This window comes from Marmota flaviventris, chromosome 2 (genome assembly GCF_047511675.1).
Source record: "Marmota flaviventris isolate mMarFla1 chromosome 2, mMarFla1.hap1, whole genome shotgun sequence".
In the NCBI taxonomy this organism is placed as follows: domain Eukaryota; kingdom Metazoa; phylum Chordata; class Mammalia; order Rodentia; family Sciuridae; genus Marmota; species Marmota flaviventris.
The window spans coordinates 143,175,031-143,193,696 of record NC_092499.1 but is presented as its reverse complement, the minus strand read 5'-3'; the positions used below and the strand labels follow the sequence as shown (position 1 = coordinate 143,193,696).

At 40.1% G+C, this 18,666-nt stretch overlaps 1 protein-coding gene across 2 annotated transcripts in view; it reads right to left on the bottom strand.

Annotated features, from left to right (window-relative positions):
• Positions 1-18,666, bottom strand: part of Chd2 (chromodomain helicase DNA binding protein 2) — a 183,212-nt gene that overhangs the window by 55,081 nt on the left and 109,465 nt on the right. The window contains exons 37-39 of one of the 2 annotated variants that reach the window (XM_027956129.3): positions 17,358-17,571; positions 9,356-9,602; positions 2,492-6,012 (exon numbers count right to left, since the gene is read on the bottom strand). In XM_027956129.3, the coding sequence (XP_027811930.2) occupies positions 5,679-6,012; positions 9,356-9,602; positions 17,358-17,571 (795 nt within the window). In that variant the 3' untranslated portion in view covers positions 2,492-5,678. Of the gene's footprint in view, positions 1-2,491; positions 6,013-9,355; positions 9,603-17,357; positions 17,572-18,666 lie in introns of those variants that run through there. The other variant, XM_071608653.1, reaches the window with a different exon arrangement.

The window sequence follows — 18,666 nt, the reverse complement described above, 5'->3', positions numbered from 1 at the left end:
GGTGTTGGCTGATAGGCAGGCTGTTTGTGAACCTCTGCTGCCCTCAGAAGGACTGTTCTAGAATTGCATCTACTCAAGGGTTTCAGAAAAATACAGTGTATGCCCCAGCCAGGGATGGCAAGAGGTCTCTGAGCTCCAGCACCTCAAGATGCTCCAATATCCATCCCCCTCTGATAAATAATGACAGGTGCCAAGATCAGTTGGAACAGAGGCAGAGTTAAAATCCAGGTATTCCACCCACAGACCCACATCCCCCACCTAAATGGGTCCAAGTGCCCTCTGAACCCCTCTGCCAGAGCTCAGCCCCCAGGCACCCTGTCCCTTAACTTTGGCAATTCTCTCTAGTGCTTATGTGACATTTCATGTTCTTGCCATTTACTTGCCTCCCCCACACCTCACCACACTAGACTATCAGCTCCAAGAGGACAGGGGCCCGTCCTCCTGATGCCCAGCAGAAGAGCTTATTGGACTACGATCTCCTCCAGATGAAGCAGCTCCTGCTGTACCCTCCTGCTGGGGTTGGTTCAGTCTCTTGCAGAACAAGCTGCAGCTTTGAAGGGGCCTTTCCCTCAGGTTGAGCTGAGCCTGCCTTCCAGGTCAATGAGTTCCCTCCTGGGCCTCCCCTGACCTTTTAAACTGCCCTCTGGCTCTCTAACATTACCACCTTTTCCTTTTCCACTGTGCATACACTCCTGTAAAAACCATATCAACCCAGGAAGATGCCTCCTTCATCTGCAAATGAAGATGCAAAGGCAATCTACCTCACTGTACCCAAGGAAGGACCAGATAGGGACAATGTCCTGGCCCCTTTATGACATCAGGGCCTTGAAGGCCTCCACTGTGACTGTGCTTAGACAATTGCTTAATTGCATGAAAGCGGTTAAGATGAAAATAGCATATTTAAAACTTCTATGGGGCAGCTGGCCCTGAGAAAGGGTATTATTCTGCACATCTTGAGGTAAGAAGCCTGTAGGCTTTAGACTCATCCATGTCACAAAAAAACCAGAGAGCAGTTTGGTCAGAGCGAAATCAGGTGGCCTGATCACACTTGTCATCTCCACATATCACATGGCCACAAAGCTAACTAGAAAACCCTAAAGACATGGACCCTGGGGGAAAGTCTTCCCAGCAACAGAGGACCGGGCTCCACCAGCACTGGGGGCTCTGCAGTAAGGCCAGTTGCATCTCTGCCCCACTTCACAGAACAGAAGAAGGCAAGCTGGGAGGTGTCATGGACCTCAACAGGGGTTCCCACCTGAAGAGGTGATGGAAGGAGCTGGTGCAGAGGCTTTCCTGAGGGCACAATCTCCAGTGCAGAGCTGGTCCTGTTGCTTTAAGAGCCACAGGTTGGAATCTGGAGTCCAGACTGTCCTGGCAAACTACAGGGCCTTAGGTTTCAATAAGTGACCTTTCTGTTGGAGCTAATTGAGGAGGGCTCGCCATGATGCCAGACATGAGACGCCCGCCAGGGAGGAGAGAGGGAGGAAGGAGGGAGAAGGCGGGGCTCTATGCCTGCTGCTTCCAGTAAAAGGCAGGCGTTTTGGCAGTAGGCTTCAGTCTTGTTGCTATTGTAAATCATAATAAGCGGATTATTGCAGCACTTGTTCTTAAAGTTTCCCCCAATTGTTCCAACTGAGTTGTGAATCCCAGCAGGATTATGGGTAGAGTTTATTTATAGGCAGGAAGAGCCCTCAGCGCTTTATCTTCCACTCAAAAGACTCCATGCACTGTAAACCCATCTCCCCTTCCTGCCCAGCCCAGGTTGAGCAAGGCCCCTGTACCCAAGTCCCCTGGGGCTGGCAGGGTGGAGTTGCAGCAGTTGACCCCTCAGCTGCTCACATGAGCTTATTTGGTACGAAAAATAAAGAGCTTCAAAAAGACTTGAGTTGGGTTTCCAAGTCAACTAAGTATTAGTAAAAACCTTTGGGTATGGGCAAAATTTCTCCAACTCTCCTTCCAATGGGGATCTCCACCCGCAGGCTGGGCCACCCTTCCTCTGTCTGGGCTGCACCAGGGCTGGGCCTTCCCCTGTGCCAAATTGCCAGAGTTGACATTTATGTCAGTGTTTCCATTATAAAATGCTTTTTTCCTCCTTCAAGAATATATAATCCAACTGTTAAATTAACTCTCAAAGCTGCAGCTGGCAAAGTATTTTTATTTCCTTTCGGATAGAAGGTGCACCTGGCCAGGTCTCCCCAAGATCCTCCCTGGAAAGACTACCACTGGGAAAAATAAGGAGTTTCAGCAGCTCTAGGTCATCCTCATGAATGCAGGGCTATGGGCCGTGGCCTGGGGTTGCTTGGCCAGGGAACTGTTAAAACAACAGCTACTCAGGAATAGAAAATCTTAGAAACCTGTGGTGTCATGGCCTGGAACCAATAACAAAAGGCTCCACTGAGACTCCAAGCTTGCCAAAATATCTGTACCTGACCCAGCACCCAACAAGGGAAGCACCCAGCACACAACTCACATCAAAATGCAATGCAACGTGTTAGCCCAGTTCTAAAAATCCTTATTAACGCCTTTTAATATACAAGAATCAAAAGTACAGCAGTTTTACAATGTAGGAAAATTTAATACATACTATATAAACAACATTATTTACATCAGAAATCACTAGGACAGTGGCATTTTTCACAAATATAAATTAATTACTGTTTAGTCAACAGATTTAAAAGTCCACAATTTTACAATAAAGAAAAAAACCACCTGTCCCCAGGCGGGTGGGGCACAGATGGACTAAAGCAGCCTGGACCCCTACCGTGGCTCTCCTTGCCCAACTTGGCTGCCCCTAGATGAGCCAGAAGACTACTGGTGCTGGGCTGGGCCACTGCTTCTGCTGACAAGTGGATTTTGGTCTGTAGGATTTCAGTATTGTCAAGTGAACTCCCAAATAAATTGCCTTTGCACCTCAGGCCTGATGCAGTTTTTAGACTCAGGGCCAGAATGTCTGCAGCATGTTGGGGGAAAGTGTGGGGTTCCCTTGGAAGGGCTTAGGGAATGCCTAATGTGAGAGCAAGCCTAGGACCATCAGGTTAGGCTCCCCAGAGGGCCTGGCTGTGTCCCTCCAGTCCCCCTGAGAGACTACATACAGTTAGCAGCACGGGAGCTCGCCTTGTCCTTTTCTAGGGCTATGGCACATCCTGTCCATCCCTGTTTACTTCAGATTTTGATGATGCACACTCCCTCCTTCCTCACCTTCTGCTATTCATTCAAAGCCAGGCTCCATGTAATACCATCCTCAGATTCCTGGGGCAGTTTCTCCCATTTCCAAAAGTGAGAGAATTTTTACCTGTGCAAACTTCTGTTGTGATTTAAACATATACTTGTACTGATTAAAAATCAGTGAGGAAATGCCTCCTTTCTCCCAACCCACTTTTCAAATAAACTTCAACACCTAAAACAGATGTTTAATGGGGGATACTGTAATTTTAGAATCAATATAACACTGATCTGGCCCATATTGCCTTTTGCTACATCATATGGCACTAAAAGTCCTGAATGTGAACAAAAGGAAGTTCCTTTTTTTCCTCATGATGAGACATCTTTGGGAATAACTCACAACTCCTATCAACAACTTGAGAGAAAAACCTGGGTAAGTATGGATGGTGCCTCCAACCCTGCAGCTTCCCATGGGGGCTCATCCCCTTCTTACCCCCACATCCCAACACTCAAGGTCCAGCAAATCAACCCAATCTTCCTCTTTGGCTTGGGCAGAACACAGGATAGTGTTGATATTATCAGCAAGAAGCTCCTTCTGTGGTTTCCTTTTCAATGTGTGGTCAAAGTGGAGATTTGATTTCCTGCCTTCACCGAGCAGTCATGGCAGGCCTCCCCGTGGGAGGATGGAGGCCAGATGCTCCAGGCTCTATTGTAGGGTGTGCATGTACAAGGCCAGGGTGAGCCACCCCAAGTACAATGAGGGGCTAAGAAGGTAGTGAGCCTTCCCATCACAACCTGTAGGAATCCTGACTCTCACCTGGAAACTCAGCACCAGCCCTATAATGCTCTGTACAGCAGGAGAAATGGCTCACCATGGCTATATCTGTTTCCCTCAGGGGAGGCAATGCGGGCATGTTTCGGTAAAGCCAATAACGGTGCTGCCTAGGATATCAGCAAGTATGTGACAAATGATCTTACAGAGGTCCCCACAAGTTAGTTCAGGGAGTTCAACCCATTAGCTTAGAACCTGGATACTCGTATATTCAAGTTTTTCTGTCTCCATCTAGAAAAGCTTTGGATACAATACTGGCAAGCTATACTGAAATTAATAAAACAAAAGGCCTGAGCATCAGTACAGTGAAAGGAGCTTGCCTTATGATACAACCAACCTGTCCCCCAATCCTGCCTCCATTCAACTCCAGTACGACTCTTACCACTTACAACTCAGGCACCCTGGCTGTAGACAATTTCTATTTGGGAAAAAAATTAACTTAGGTTTATACTTTACAGATCTTATACTAAAGGAAACCAAGTACAATTCTACTGATCTCTAACAAGCAATGGAAACTTCTTCACCACAGGTTACTTATTTTCATCTGACCACCCCATGAATTCTGGGAGATCTGTGTAATCTACTTTGTCAAGCTGTGCAAAGGAAACTAAAATGTAGCTGCAGATGTTGACCTATTCCAATACTGAAAGCTCCCCCATTTGCTGACACTACTAAAGCCCCCTTCAAGAAACCTGCCAACCACCTACACAAGTGTTCCCACCTCTGTGCTTGCCCACTGGTCAGCAGGCCTGCCTCTGCTTCCTGTCCAGGACCTGTGGTTTTCCTCTCACCACAAGAATCAGAAATCCACCAGGGATTCCTGTCCTGGTCACACTATGCCCCTCCCTACCTCCACCCTAGACCCACTCAGCCCAATCCCCAATCAAGGAATAACCACGCTGACATCCATGTTGCCTAACTCACAGTACTTGAAAATCAGTCAGAAGGACATTACTTTCCCTGGCACAGGGAAAAGCAGGCCCACCCAGGAGACCAAACCCTTGAAATGTACAAAGACAGTGTGGGGAAAATTAGTGTTGGTAGGAAGGAGGACATGGTAGAAGTAATTTTCCTCTCTTGCTGTCCTCTACCTACTCCCACCCTGTAGTTTTCACATAATGAAGCCAAGTATAATCTCTCCCAAGGACACGTTTGAGGAGTACACCTGCTCCCCTTTAAGTCCTATGATATGAGATCCACCCACTCACCCCACTCCCCAACAGCAGCATCCATCATGTCATAGTGAACCAAATCCCACACTGTCCAGCAGGTCCTGGTAGCCTTCATGCACCAATTCCTTCCCCTGACCACTGCACCAAAGTCCAGGAACACTGAACCTGGCAGTTAAACATTCATGACTCTTAAGATCCCAGATTCCTTTGCTGGGGAAACAGCCCAATAAAGCTGGTGCACAAAAAGTCACCTCTTCCTCCTAGCACCCATCAGGTGGGAGGCAACAACCAGGCTGGAGTGGGATGGGGTGCCAAAGTGCAGGAGTGGTGACCCAAATCAAAGCCCGCCCGACGAAAGGCCTCCCACTCCTTCAAGTGCTCCTTCAGCCGGTGAGTTGACGGCAGCAGCATGTCCAGAAACTCCACTCACCGGTCTAGATACCTGGCCACTGTTGGACCAGACCAAAAATGTCCACATGATGTCTCCTGCTCTCCCCTTTCTGAGCTGTCCTTTATGTTTTCCGAACATTCCAGTTATAATCTGGGTTGTTTTTCTGTTCTAGTGATCTCTCCAAAGGAGACCTGTGATCCAGGGGTGACTTGGAATCGTGAGGAGATTTCTGAGAAGGGGGTGAACGAGGATCTGAGACTGCAGGGTGCAATGGGGGCAGGGGCTGTTTATATTCCCCCAATTTGTCTGTGTGGAAAGAGCGGTAATGGTCTGAGGGTCCCTGGCCATGGTAGCCCATAGGGGGGCGGTGATCAGACATTCGACGGAAATCCTGCTGGTGGTAATTTTGAGGCCTAAAATCATCAGATCTCCTCCTCTTGGAGTCATGATGGTGTCTGAAACAGAGATGTGAAGATTAGCTGAAAGACCAAAACCAGACTCCCAATCACTGGGATTTTCTACACTCATACTCAATAGACTCGGGGACAAATGCTTACATTACCAGGAAGCAAAAACAAACAAATAACAACAACCACAAAATTAAAGCAATTACAAAAGATCATTTTTCACTTATTGGCAAAATGCATCCTATAAAATGACACAGAACTTGCTGATACAGTATACATACACTTAAACAATCACTGATGGCTTTGTAAACCACACTCATCAGGAAAATATACCAACTATACACATTTTCATGTAATCTTGACCAAGTTCAGGAGGAAAAAACTCACTGAAATTACTTTGTAAGTTATTAGTAACTCAGATATCAACCTAGATAGTCAAAAACATGTGAAAGGTTGATAAAATTATTTTTTAAATTGACTCTGTTAAGAGTACTGAAACTTTAGTTTGGGCCCTGACAAACTACTCATTATATCATTAAAAGACTACTCAAAAGGTAAAACAACCCAATTTTAAAACAAAGGACTTGAATAGACATTTTTCCAAAGATAAACAAACCACCAATAAGCACAATGAAAAGATGCTCAATCTCAGTAATAGTAGGGAAGGGCATATCAAACCCACAATGAGACCATTTTACATACACTAGGATTGGCTATATTTTTTTAAAATATAGAAAAGTAATTAATGATGAAGATGCTGATAAATTACACTGTCAAACATTGCTGGTAGAAATATAAAATGGTTCAGCCACTGTGGAAAACAGTCTGGTAGTTCCTAAAACATTAAAAAATTATAATATGACTTAGTAATTCCACTCCTAGGTAAGTATACACACAAGAACTAAAAACAGGTATGTGAACAAATATCTATATACCAGTATTCACTGCAGCATTATTCACAGTAACCAAAAGATAGAAACAAACTCAATGGCCACCAACAGATGAATGAATAAACAAAATGTGACATTTAAACATATACTAAAGTACTATTCAGCCACATAATAATGATAAATGCTACAATGTACACAAACTGCAAAAACATGTTAGGTCAAGAAGCCAGAAAAAAAAGGTCACATATTATATGAGTCCCCCCTGCAGGAAATGTCCAGAATAGGTAAATACATAAAGAATGCAGACTGTCAGTTCCTAGCCTGGGCTGGGGAGAGGGAAGAATGGGAAATAATTGCTTAATGGTTATGAGGTTTTCTTTGCAAGTGTTTTGGAACTAGATGGAAGAGACTGCATAACACTGTAAATGTACTAATGTAACTGAACTGTTCACTTTAAAATGGTTCATTTATGCAGTGTGAAGTTCACCTCAGTGAAAGGAGTATGGGGAGAATTAGGTATTCAGGTTCAAAGAAACAAAATGTACAGAACTATGGTTTTCAAGATACCACATGAACAACATTGCTCCTTGAGGATGAAAACTAATGAAATTAGTCTTCTAATTCCCACTGCTCACTACTGTATCACAGAGAAAGATATGACACAGGGAGAGGAAAACCCAGGAAGAGGCAGTCAGACTGCCGATGGACCAAGGCGGCAGAGTTCACATGACATGGCATAATCGAAGAGAATCCTGCATAAACAGAAGATCTGAAGATCTGCACAGGGTTCCTTTCCCTCTTCAAGTTCATAACACTGCTCGGGATATGAATGTGAGGAAAGGACCCATGGCTAGGCAAAGAACCACCTAGAAGGATTAGAGGTTATTACCTTGTATTCACACAAAGCCCAGCAGCGGATCTTGCCAGCTAGACCCACAACCTTACTAAATTTAAGGGGCATTATTGAGTACAGTGTAACAGGGATTCTTACCTAGGGGTGGGCAATAATTAGCCCCTGATCAGGCACTACTCCAGTTCTGCCTAATAAATCTTATCAGTAAGACCTGGAAGAATCAAACTATTTCCAAATAATCTGCATCTTATAATAAAACTTCAGAATATTTATAGAACTATAAAAAGCACACAACAAGGTAAATTTTACCTTGCATCAAAAAATCATGAGGCAGTGAAACTAAGACCCATAATAAAGAGGTAAATCAATTGAAACCAACCCAAATGATATAATTAGCAGACAAGGGCACTGAAATTATTCTGATAACCTATATTCCACTTCTGAGAGTTTAAACTGAGACATAGAAGATGAAGGAAGAAAAAAAAAACACACACACCCTAATACAACTTTTAGAGATAAAAACTACAAGATATGAAAAGTATATTTTATATAATGAATAGGCCTCATGGGCAGATTAGACAATGAAAAATAAAATATTAATACACCTGGAAGACATAGAAATAGAAACTATCCATAATTAAAAAGAAAAAAAAGAAAGTCCTTCAGGAGAAGAAAAATGGTACCAAATAGAAATACAGATCTATCTATATAAAGGAAGACAGAGAAAGTATCCACTGAAGCCAGATGAGAAATGAAGGTACAGTGAGGGCTGAAGGCTCCTTCTAAGGAGATGTCTGATACTAGGCCACCACTGCTCAGCTAATGTAGTCTGCCTTTCCAAATCTTTCAAAACAGTGTCTTCACTGAGGGATATGAACAAAATTTTCCCACTTTAAATTCAAGCTATAATCCAGGGCTAAGGTGTAGCTCAGTGGTACAGCACTTGGGTAACACATATAAGGTCCTGGGTTCCATTTCTAACACCAACAAAGCATCAGCAGCTGAGGAAAAAATCAAATGCTATGAAGCTAAATAAATATATAGCCAATTCCTAAATTCAGAAAATTTAGGGAAAACTTGTCAGCATTCCCATACTTGCTAATTCTCATAATTTAGAAGTACTGGCTCATCATATCACTGGTAGTTTTATATAGCTATACAGCAGACACAATTTCAAAAGCCTTGACTCTTAAATTATGGATTTCTGGCAAACCAAGGATCATTGGCTTATTTCATCTCAGAATCCCTACTACCTAATGTGCTACTGAGACTAAAACAAAGAGCTTAATAATTCTTTTTCTTCTTCTTTTTTTTGGGGGGTGGGGTGGGGGTGGGAGGTTGTAGAATTGAAAATTAAAACCAGGTCCTTAAGCATACTAAAATACTGGGCAAGCACTTTACCACTGAGTTTACCCCACCCTCACCCCACCAACCCTTTATTTTTAATTTTAAGGCAGGGTCTCACTAATTTGCAGAGGCTGACCTCAAACTTGCAATACTCCTACTTCAGCCTGCTCAGTAGATGGAATTACAGGCATGTGTGGGATTACTATCATGCCCGGCATAAAAATCCCTACTCTTAACCATTTCCTCCTATAAGTAGTTCTTGGTGAGATCAGTGCCCGGTGTCTCAGAACTTTTTACATACCTGTCATAATAATCTCTGTGTCCCCGGTGGTCTCGGTCACTGCTGTACTGATCATATGGTCTTTTTCTGGACAGATTGTTGGGTCGATAACTTCCAGAACGGTGGGCATCCATATGTCGCCGGTCCCCATAGTGGTGGTCCTTGTACCAGTGTTGCTCATACTGATGATGCCGGTCACTGCCCCATGGTGGATTATTGTTGCCACCACCATAGTTGAACTTTCTTTCCCTCTGCCAGTCCCCTCGATCTGCAGAAAAAGAATCTTATGACTATAAGAAATGACTGAATCTCAAAAGGTTTGAACTGAAAGGCTGACACGTTACAAGCAAACATTAAATCTCCTGATGGTTAACATATCAGTAATGAGTGTTAACATTCTCCCTTCCTCCTAAAATCTAAGAACTGCTACTTTTCATTTTCTAGATCTGTTTACCTTCTAATCTGTGATAGATGGTCAAAAAACCAAAACCAAACAGTAATTTGGAAAACAATACACTGAATTTCACAGCTGCAAGATAATACCATCCCCCCTCGATTTACACATCTAAAGTTTTTCACCTAATACAGTTAGGCTGTGTCATTTCTGAAAATATCTTGATTATATTAACTGATTCTCCTATTCTTTTTCCCTAGCCCACAACTAGACCTCTTCCTCTGACAAAAAGTAATTCTTTAATTATGAACTTGGATCAGCACTCGAACTCTTAAAAGATAAGGCCAAACTAAGATCCATTTAACTTCTGTAGCTTCCCTTTCACCCAAGGGAAGGACTCACACTTACTTGGCTCAGAAAAGGTAGTGAAAACACAGAAGCCCAGGGATGGAGGCTGTTGTGATTTGAATTATAACCCCCCAAAATTTCTGTCTACCCAGAACTTTTGAGTGTGACTACTTGAAAATTGGGTCTTGTAGATATAATTAAGTTAAGGATCTTGTTTTTAGCTTAAATCCAATGACAGATATCATTTTAAAATGGAGGCAGAGGGAGGTATAAGACCCAAAAGCAACTCATGTAAAAATGCAGGCAGAGATCAGCATGATGCCACTATAGGTCAAGAACACCATGGAGTGTTGGTAGCAGGCAGAAGGCAAGGGAAAGGCATGGAACAGGTTCCCCCCTCAGAACCCCAGAAGGAACCACCCCTGCTGACACGTTTAATTTCAGGCTCCTGGCCTTCAAAACTGTGAGAAAATACATTTCTGATGTTTTACGCCACCTAATTTGTGGAACTTCATTACAGGTAGCCCTAAGAAACTAATACAAAGGATTAACCAGAAGAAACTACAGGAACTCATGGAAAAATCCATCTTTAGTCTACATCTGACAAAGACATGCCACCAAATAAGTGTCTCTCCAACTAAATGTCTCTCAATAAATTTTGCTGGCCTTCTAGCATTCTTCCACAGAGTCAAATAACATCATCATTAAGGAAGGTGTATAGCTTAGAAATATTACCATTAATGTAATAGTCAACCTGAAGCTTAAGGTCATTGTTGATCCAGGTGGATCAGACCAGAGGTAAAACTTGACTACTCAACTAAAGAATTAACAAAAAGCAACAAAGATATCACATCATGAAAAGGTCATTTGAAGATGGATTCAAATCAAAGTATCAATATCTGTGGTATAGCAGAGATGCTTGAAACTCAAGCTAAGTCATTTATTTACAGAATAAATCAGTACTTTTCTTGAACCCTCCATGATACAGATCACTAGTTAGGAAATATTGAGCTAGTAAGAAATCCAAGAATGTAGTTAGCTTAATACGAAATTCTTTGAAAGGAGTCAGAATATAAGTGACACCATATGAATAACACAAAACCAACCTAATACCCAAAAGTTCAGTATAAAGAGGAGGGCACAGGAGAGGGAAAGGCGAAATAGTGGAGAATGATATTGGCCAGGTTATATATTGTTATATTGTGTGCATGTACAAATATATAACAACAAATCCCACCAGTATGTACAACTATAATTCACCAATAAAAAATATGAAAAAAAGTCACACAACCTAAGAACATAGTAATATTTCTCAATCATCCTGTATAGTCATTAACTTTCTTCTCTTCAATAAAATGGTGATCCATTAATTTTGAACTTATTCATTTTGATTTTTAAGATTAGAGGAGGGGCTGGGGATGTGGCTCAAGTGGTAGCGCGCTCACCTGGCACGCGCGCGGCGCTGGGTTTGATCCTTAGCACCACATACAAATAAAATAAAGATGTTGTGTCTGCCGAAAACTGAAAAATAAATATTAAAAAATTCTCTCTTTAAAAAAAAAAAGATTAGAGGATGTGGAACTTCTGCTTTCAGTTAAAGTAGCTTGCAGCAGAACTATACTCTGTCAAGGACAATGAGAAAGGCCAAATAAAAATAATTCTTTTAAAGGCATCAAAGAGCCACTAAAGCAATCAGGTCTAGATGTACTAAGATTCCAAGGAGCAGACAACCTCAAAAGGTTAAGAGCTGACTTCTGCAGCCACCTAAAAGTTTGTTGTTCTGAGAATAGGAAAGAGGCTGAAAAGGATCTAGAACCACTGCTGAGGAAAGGGGAAATCAGCACAGCTCTGGTCAGGGGCGTCTTTCTAGGTTATAGTGATACTGGAGATTTGAGGGACTTCAAACATATGCCCAGCTTTTCCAAGGGTATTTATTGAATCTGCAAGAGCAGGAGGCTAAAAGGATTAGCTGAAAACCATCTGAAAAGCACTGCAGTTTGGGGGCAGTCTCATGATTCTAGAGAAACAAAAAGCAGAGTTGAAGGCCTGCTAGAGAGGACTTCACACAACTAGCTCTCAGCTGAGTACTCCGAAAAGCTAAGTCCCTGGAGAGAGGTGAGCCAGAAGGTGAAATACACTGAGATAAGCACCTCCCATTTTTGTGCTCACTGGAGAAGCTGAGTCTCCTTGGGAGGTAGAATACAGAATCTAGAGCTTCTACCAGTTTTAAAACACCATGTTCCCAATTCAAACAGAACTAACTAGGCATCTCAAAAGAATCACCTGCATGACTGAAAACCAAGGGGGGGGTGGGCACAGTAGGAAATAATTCAGATATTCAAGGAATTTGGGGCAAAAATTTTCAAATAGCTATTTTTTAATACAAAAAGATAAGAAAACAAAACAGATACATAATATATAATATATATATATATATATATATATATATAAATATTTATAATATAAACTAAAATTTTACCAGAAGACATGAGAAATTCTAGAAATTTAAAATGTACTCCATTTTGATTACTTTGAAATATTTAAATCTTTATAAAATAAATCTTATACTACACTTCTATACCTACTACATGCTTTTTAAATCTTATTCTATATTTTCCCTTTTCTTATTTTTAAAGTAAGGCCAGAGGTGGTAAGTGCACACCTGTAATCCCAGTGACTCAGGAGCCTGAATCAAGGGGATTCCAAGTTCAAGGTCAGCCTCAGCCAAGTGAGATCCTGTCTCAAAATAAAAAAATTTTAAAACATTTTTAAAAGGGGTAGAGATGCAACTCAGTGATAAAGTATCCCTGAATCCAATGCCCAGTACTAAAAAAAGGATGGGGGGCACGTTTCATGCTCATTGTAATCAGGAAACAACAGACATGGATAAGACTTCTTTGAAATCTTATCCCCTCCATTCCTACCATGTCAACGTAATTGTTATTAATGCCACATATATGCTTTCAAATCTTTCTCTATCCTTATACAATATGCTATTTGTATACTACAGAAAACAGTTTTGAGGTTTCCCATAGAAAGCAAAACAGAGAATTACCATTATGAACCAGCAATTCCACTCTGAGGTATATACCTAAAATAATTAAAAGTAGACACTCAGGGCAGGGGTTGTAGCTAAGTGGTACAGCGTATAGCCCTTGCCAGCATACATGAGACCCTGGTCAATCCCCAGATACCACCCCCCAACACACACACACACACACAAAAGTTCTCAAATATCTGTTTACACTGGTGTTATTCCCAATAGCCAAAAGTAGTAACAAATCCAAATGTCCATCAATAAATGGATGGATAAACAAAATACTGTACATTTACTCAATGGAATATTCTCTTGCCATAAAATGAACTAAGCATTGACACATGCCACAATGTAGATGAAACTTGAAAACATGATGTAAAAGAAGCCAATCACAAGAAATCACAAGTTGTAATTATTCCTTTTATATATTAAATATTCAGAATAGGTTAATCCAGAGAGAATACAGACTGGCACTTGCAGGCGTGGAGAGAATAGGGAAATGGGGATTAACCCATGGGATTTCATTTGGGATGATAGTTGGAACTAGATAAACATGACTGGCAACACTATGAGTGAACTAAATACAACTAAATCATTCACTTAAACTTTTTTTTTTTTTTTTTTTTTTTTTGGTACCAGGGATTGAACCCAGGGGCACGCGACCACCAAGCTACATCCCTAGCCCAATTCTGTATTTTTATTAGAGACAGGGTCTGAGCTGCTTAGTGACTTGCTTTTGCTCGGGCTGGCTTTGACCTCATGATCCTGCTGCCTCAGCCTCCCAAGCTGCTGGGATTACATGCATGCACCACCACGGCCCATTCACTTACAAACTTTTGAATTCACACAATGTGAATTCACCTTGATAAATTTAAAAGCACACACATAAACACATGTACACACATGGCTGCTGCTACTGCTTATTTTTTCTTTCACCTTTTTTGGTCATCTTTAAATATAAAAACCCACCAATCATGTCATCTTTCTTCTTTTGCTCCTGTAGATTAAAAGGAAACCAAAATAGCTCAAGACCCTTAATTCCTGAGAGCAGAATAAAGATGATCACCTCTGAATATTTTCCCCTTGTCCTTCTTGATTTTCAACCTACCATTTACTGCTTTCTTATCAAAAATGTTCATAAATTCCAGAGATCCCACAGTATTGACAGTCTAATAGTGATCTATCTGTTGAGTCTGACCTTCTAGGTCAGTACAAGGGAAAGAATCTCCATTAACAAGTGCCTGTGAGAACATATTCAGGAATCCCTAGATGCCACTATGTATGTTCTGAAACAAATAACCAGGCTGTCAACACTCAGAAGAGCATCCTGAATGATGCAAAACCAAGATTACCAAATAAATAATAATGGATACAAATGTTCCATTACTCATCTAATCCACTACTGATTATCTAATGATTTCACTAATTAGTGAACATTGAAGTTATTTCCAGTCTTTTATTTATTTATTTATTTTTAGTCATACATGACAACAGAATGAATTTTGAAATATAATACATACATGGAATGTACATACAACAATCATATTGTCAATTCTATTCTGCTGCCCTTCCTATCCTCCTTACTCCTCCCCTCCTCTCCCATCCTTTCTCTCTATCCAATCTAATGTGACACACTTTTTTTTTTTTTTTTTTTTCTTATTTCCAGTCTTTTGACATTGTAAGGCTGGAACAGAATCCTCACTCAGCTATGAGTTTTCATTTCTACAGGACAAACTGCCAGAAAAGGGATTACAGTTGTCAAAAACCTATGTATTCAGATATTTCAAATTATTTTCTAAGTAGAACGGTAGCAATTCTCACTCTTAGCAACTGGCATTTCTCCTTTTAATTTCTGTTGATCTGAATGGTTTAAATATATTGGTTAACTCACTGTGCATTTAATATACTTCCCAAATGCAAGATTGGTCATCTTGTTAGTTTGATTCTATCCCCATTCCTAATCACTGCCCAAGTTTTTTCTTTTTAACAACACATAAGCTGCTCTAGAAAGACTTTTTTTTTTTTTTTTTAATACTGAGGATTGAACCTGGAGCTTCACACATGCTGGGACACATTCTACTCCTGAGCTTTACCCACAGCCCCTATAAATTTTTATTTATTTTTGCTTTTTTTATAATCATATCCATAAAACTTTAATTTATATTCCTTTTATGAACTTTGTCTCAAGAATGCAATTTAAGAACTTTTTATTTGACAAAAATTATGTATATTTATCCCATACACGTTCAAAATATGTTAATTATGGAATGGCTAGACAAAGTTGATTAACATATACACTGCTTCACACACTTTTATCTTCTGGAGAGAACACTTAAAGTGATTTTGAACTCTTTGTCATTTTGAAGAATACAAGAACATTGTTATCTATGGTAACATTGTACAACTGACTCCTCCTATCCAAATGAAATTTTGTATTCTTTGACCAATATTTCCCTCAATTCCACTCGCAGCCCTCTAATCTCTGGTACCACTGTTCCACACTCTGCTTCTACAAGTTCAAATATTTTCAGGCTCCACATATGAGATTATGCCATATTTGTCTTTCTGTGCCTGATTTATGTCACTTAAATGTCCTCAAGGTTCACCCATGTCATCACAAATGGCAAAATTTCATTTTCCTTGATGGCTGAATAGTATTCCATTAAGTATATGTGCATTTTCTTTACCCACTCATCTGCTGACAGACACTAAAGTTGACTCTATATCTTGGCTACTGTGAATAATGCTGCAATAAACATGGGGGTAAATATTTCTTCAATATACAGATTTCATTTTCCTTGGATATATACTTGCAGTAGTAGAATTGCTGGGTCATATCATGGTTCTACTTTTGTTAGTAACCTCCACATGCTTCTATAATGGCTGTACTAATTTACATCCCCACTAATCCTGCACAAGGATTATTTCTTCTTGTCCTTGTCAACACATTATTATTTTTTGGAAGGAGGCAGGGTATTGGGGATTGAACTCAGGGGTACTCAGCCACTGAGCCACATCCCCAGCCCTATTTTGTATTTTATTTAGAGACAGGTTGCTTAGCACCTTGCCATTGCTGAGGCTGGCTTTGAACTCAAAATAACAAAAAATAATGTGTTATAATTCCAGTATCTCAAGCCACTGGGATTATAACACATTATTTTTTGTTGTTTTGATAAATGCCATTCTAACATGTGTGAGGTGATTTATCACTGAGATTTTAATTCATATTTTCTGATGATTAGTGATGAGCATTTTTAAATATACCTGTTGACCATCTGTATGTCATTATTCAATCAAACTTTTGAGACTAAAAGATCTCTGAAAAAAAAGTTTATTGAGCTATACAGATGCTAGTCAAAATTTCCCACTGGACCTAAAGGGCTTTGGTGTTTTATGATAAAATTTATGGAGAAGAAACATAAATCATTGACATTGAACCTACATTAGTTACAGACAAGGAGGGCAGGACAAAGCAAAGTGGGCAGAGTCCTGGGATAGGAGGTTAGTCCATAAAGTGAACTTTTGCTACTTCTTGATTGGTTGGTTCCAAAAGCAGAATGTGATGTAGCCTTGATGAGTAATCTTCAGCATACAGGAAAAGAATGTAGAGCAGCTCTTTTTCTAGTTGGTTTAGCTTAAAGCTGTGAGTTAAAATTACTTTCTCTTATCTTTTTCCTCCCTCCATTCTATGGCCTGTAACTTAATTTAGGACACCTCAGAATTCTTCTCTTATCACCCTCTTCTGAGAAATGTCTATTCAGGTCCTTCTGGCCACTTTTTAATCTGGGCATTTTCTTGCTATTGAGTTGAATTCTTTATATATATTGGATATTAACCTCTCATTGGATGTACTGTTTGGGAGTTATTTCCTCTCATTATGTAAGTTGTCTCTTCACTCTCTTACACTGTCCTTTTCCCATTTCTCTATTTGGTTACCTTATTGTTACAATTGGCAAGGATCTTTTCTGTATTAGCAGTCTTAGCCATTTACCTGTCACAGAGAATAGTAAAATCTTTCCCCTAAGTCTGCTACTTGGCTTTTGTTTATTGTAGCTATGTTCTTCTTAATTTAAAGTTGGAATAATAGTCTTTTGGATCTTTATTTCATGCTTTATCTCACCAAGAAAAAAGAGGACAATAAAGTCTTGGAGAAGAATAAAGCACCAATGTCCAGATGCAGTCTTTGGAAAATGAAATTACTGAGGTTTTTGGCACATCTTTGAAAACTCCACTTAATGGCCTACCTGCATTACTAAAGTGTCTCTTGTTGGGGTGATTGTAGTTATCTCTTGGGTGTCCATGCATCTGTGGGCCATGGGAAGCAGGCAAATGAGGCTTCTGAGGGTGAAGGTTGTGTGAGGTGTGGGACTGAGATATCAGAGAATCCCGGCTTGAGCCCGAGGCCTCTGGTCGAAATGGTTTCTTACCACCAATCATGTCATCTTTCTTCTTTTGCTCCTGTAGATTAAAAGGAAACCAAAATAGCTCAAGACCCTTAATTCCTGAGAGCAGAATAAAGATGATCACCTCTGAATATTTTGTCCTTGTCCTTCTTGATTTTCAACCTACCATTTACTGCTTTCTTATCAAAAATGTTCATAAATTCCAGAGATCCCACAGTATTGACAGTCTAATAGTGATCTATCTGTTGAGTCTGACCTTGTAGGTCAGTACAAGAGAAAGAATCTCCATTAACAAGTGCCTGTGAGAACATATGCAGGAATCCTTAGATGCCACTATGTATGTTCTGAAACAAATAACCAGGCTGTCAACACTCAGAAGAGCATCCTGAATGATGCAAAACCAAGATTACCAAATTTCTAGAGCTAACTAGAACAAACAACCCACAACTGTTCAGTGTAATCTAGTTCCTACACTAAAATCATCAAGCTAAACATCTGAATGTTGAAGTAACATCGTTCTTTTACCCCGTAAGTAAAATGTTCAATATTAAAACATAAAAAATGAAAAAGGAAAGAAATGTTATGAGCCCTAACATCTAACCAACAAGGGAGTAACTGTTAGTAATTTGGTCCACATCTTTCTGAACCTTTTTGTGTGTTTTTATAGGTTATATATATATATAAAAAACAATTCCTATTCTTTTTTAACTAAATGTTATGAAAATCTTTTTCAGTAAATGTTTACTTCTATAGTATTACGTTTAGTGGTTGAACAGTACACCCCAATTATCTACAATCACGATCTATGTATTCTTATTGTTGTGACTTCCAAGTCATTTCCATTAACATGCTTAAATCCCTAATTATATTATCTCCTTAAGCTAAATCCTTTAGAAGCAGAATGGTGTGGTCTAGTTTTTTGATAAATCCTGCTGCATTATCCTCCAGAAAAGCTGTGACAGTGTATACCTCCACTAGTAGGATATCACTTTTTTTTACTCAACATATACTAACTTCTAATAGTTAAATTAATGAAGCCCTTTACCACTGTGCCCATCTTCAGACCCTTATTTTATTTTATTTATTTTTTTTTTAGAGAGAGAGATTTTTTTAATATTTATTTTTTAATTTTCGGCGGACACAACATCTT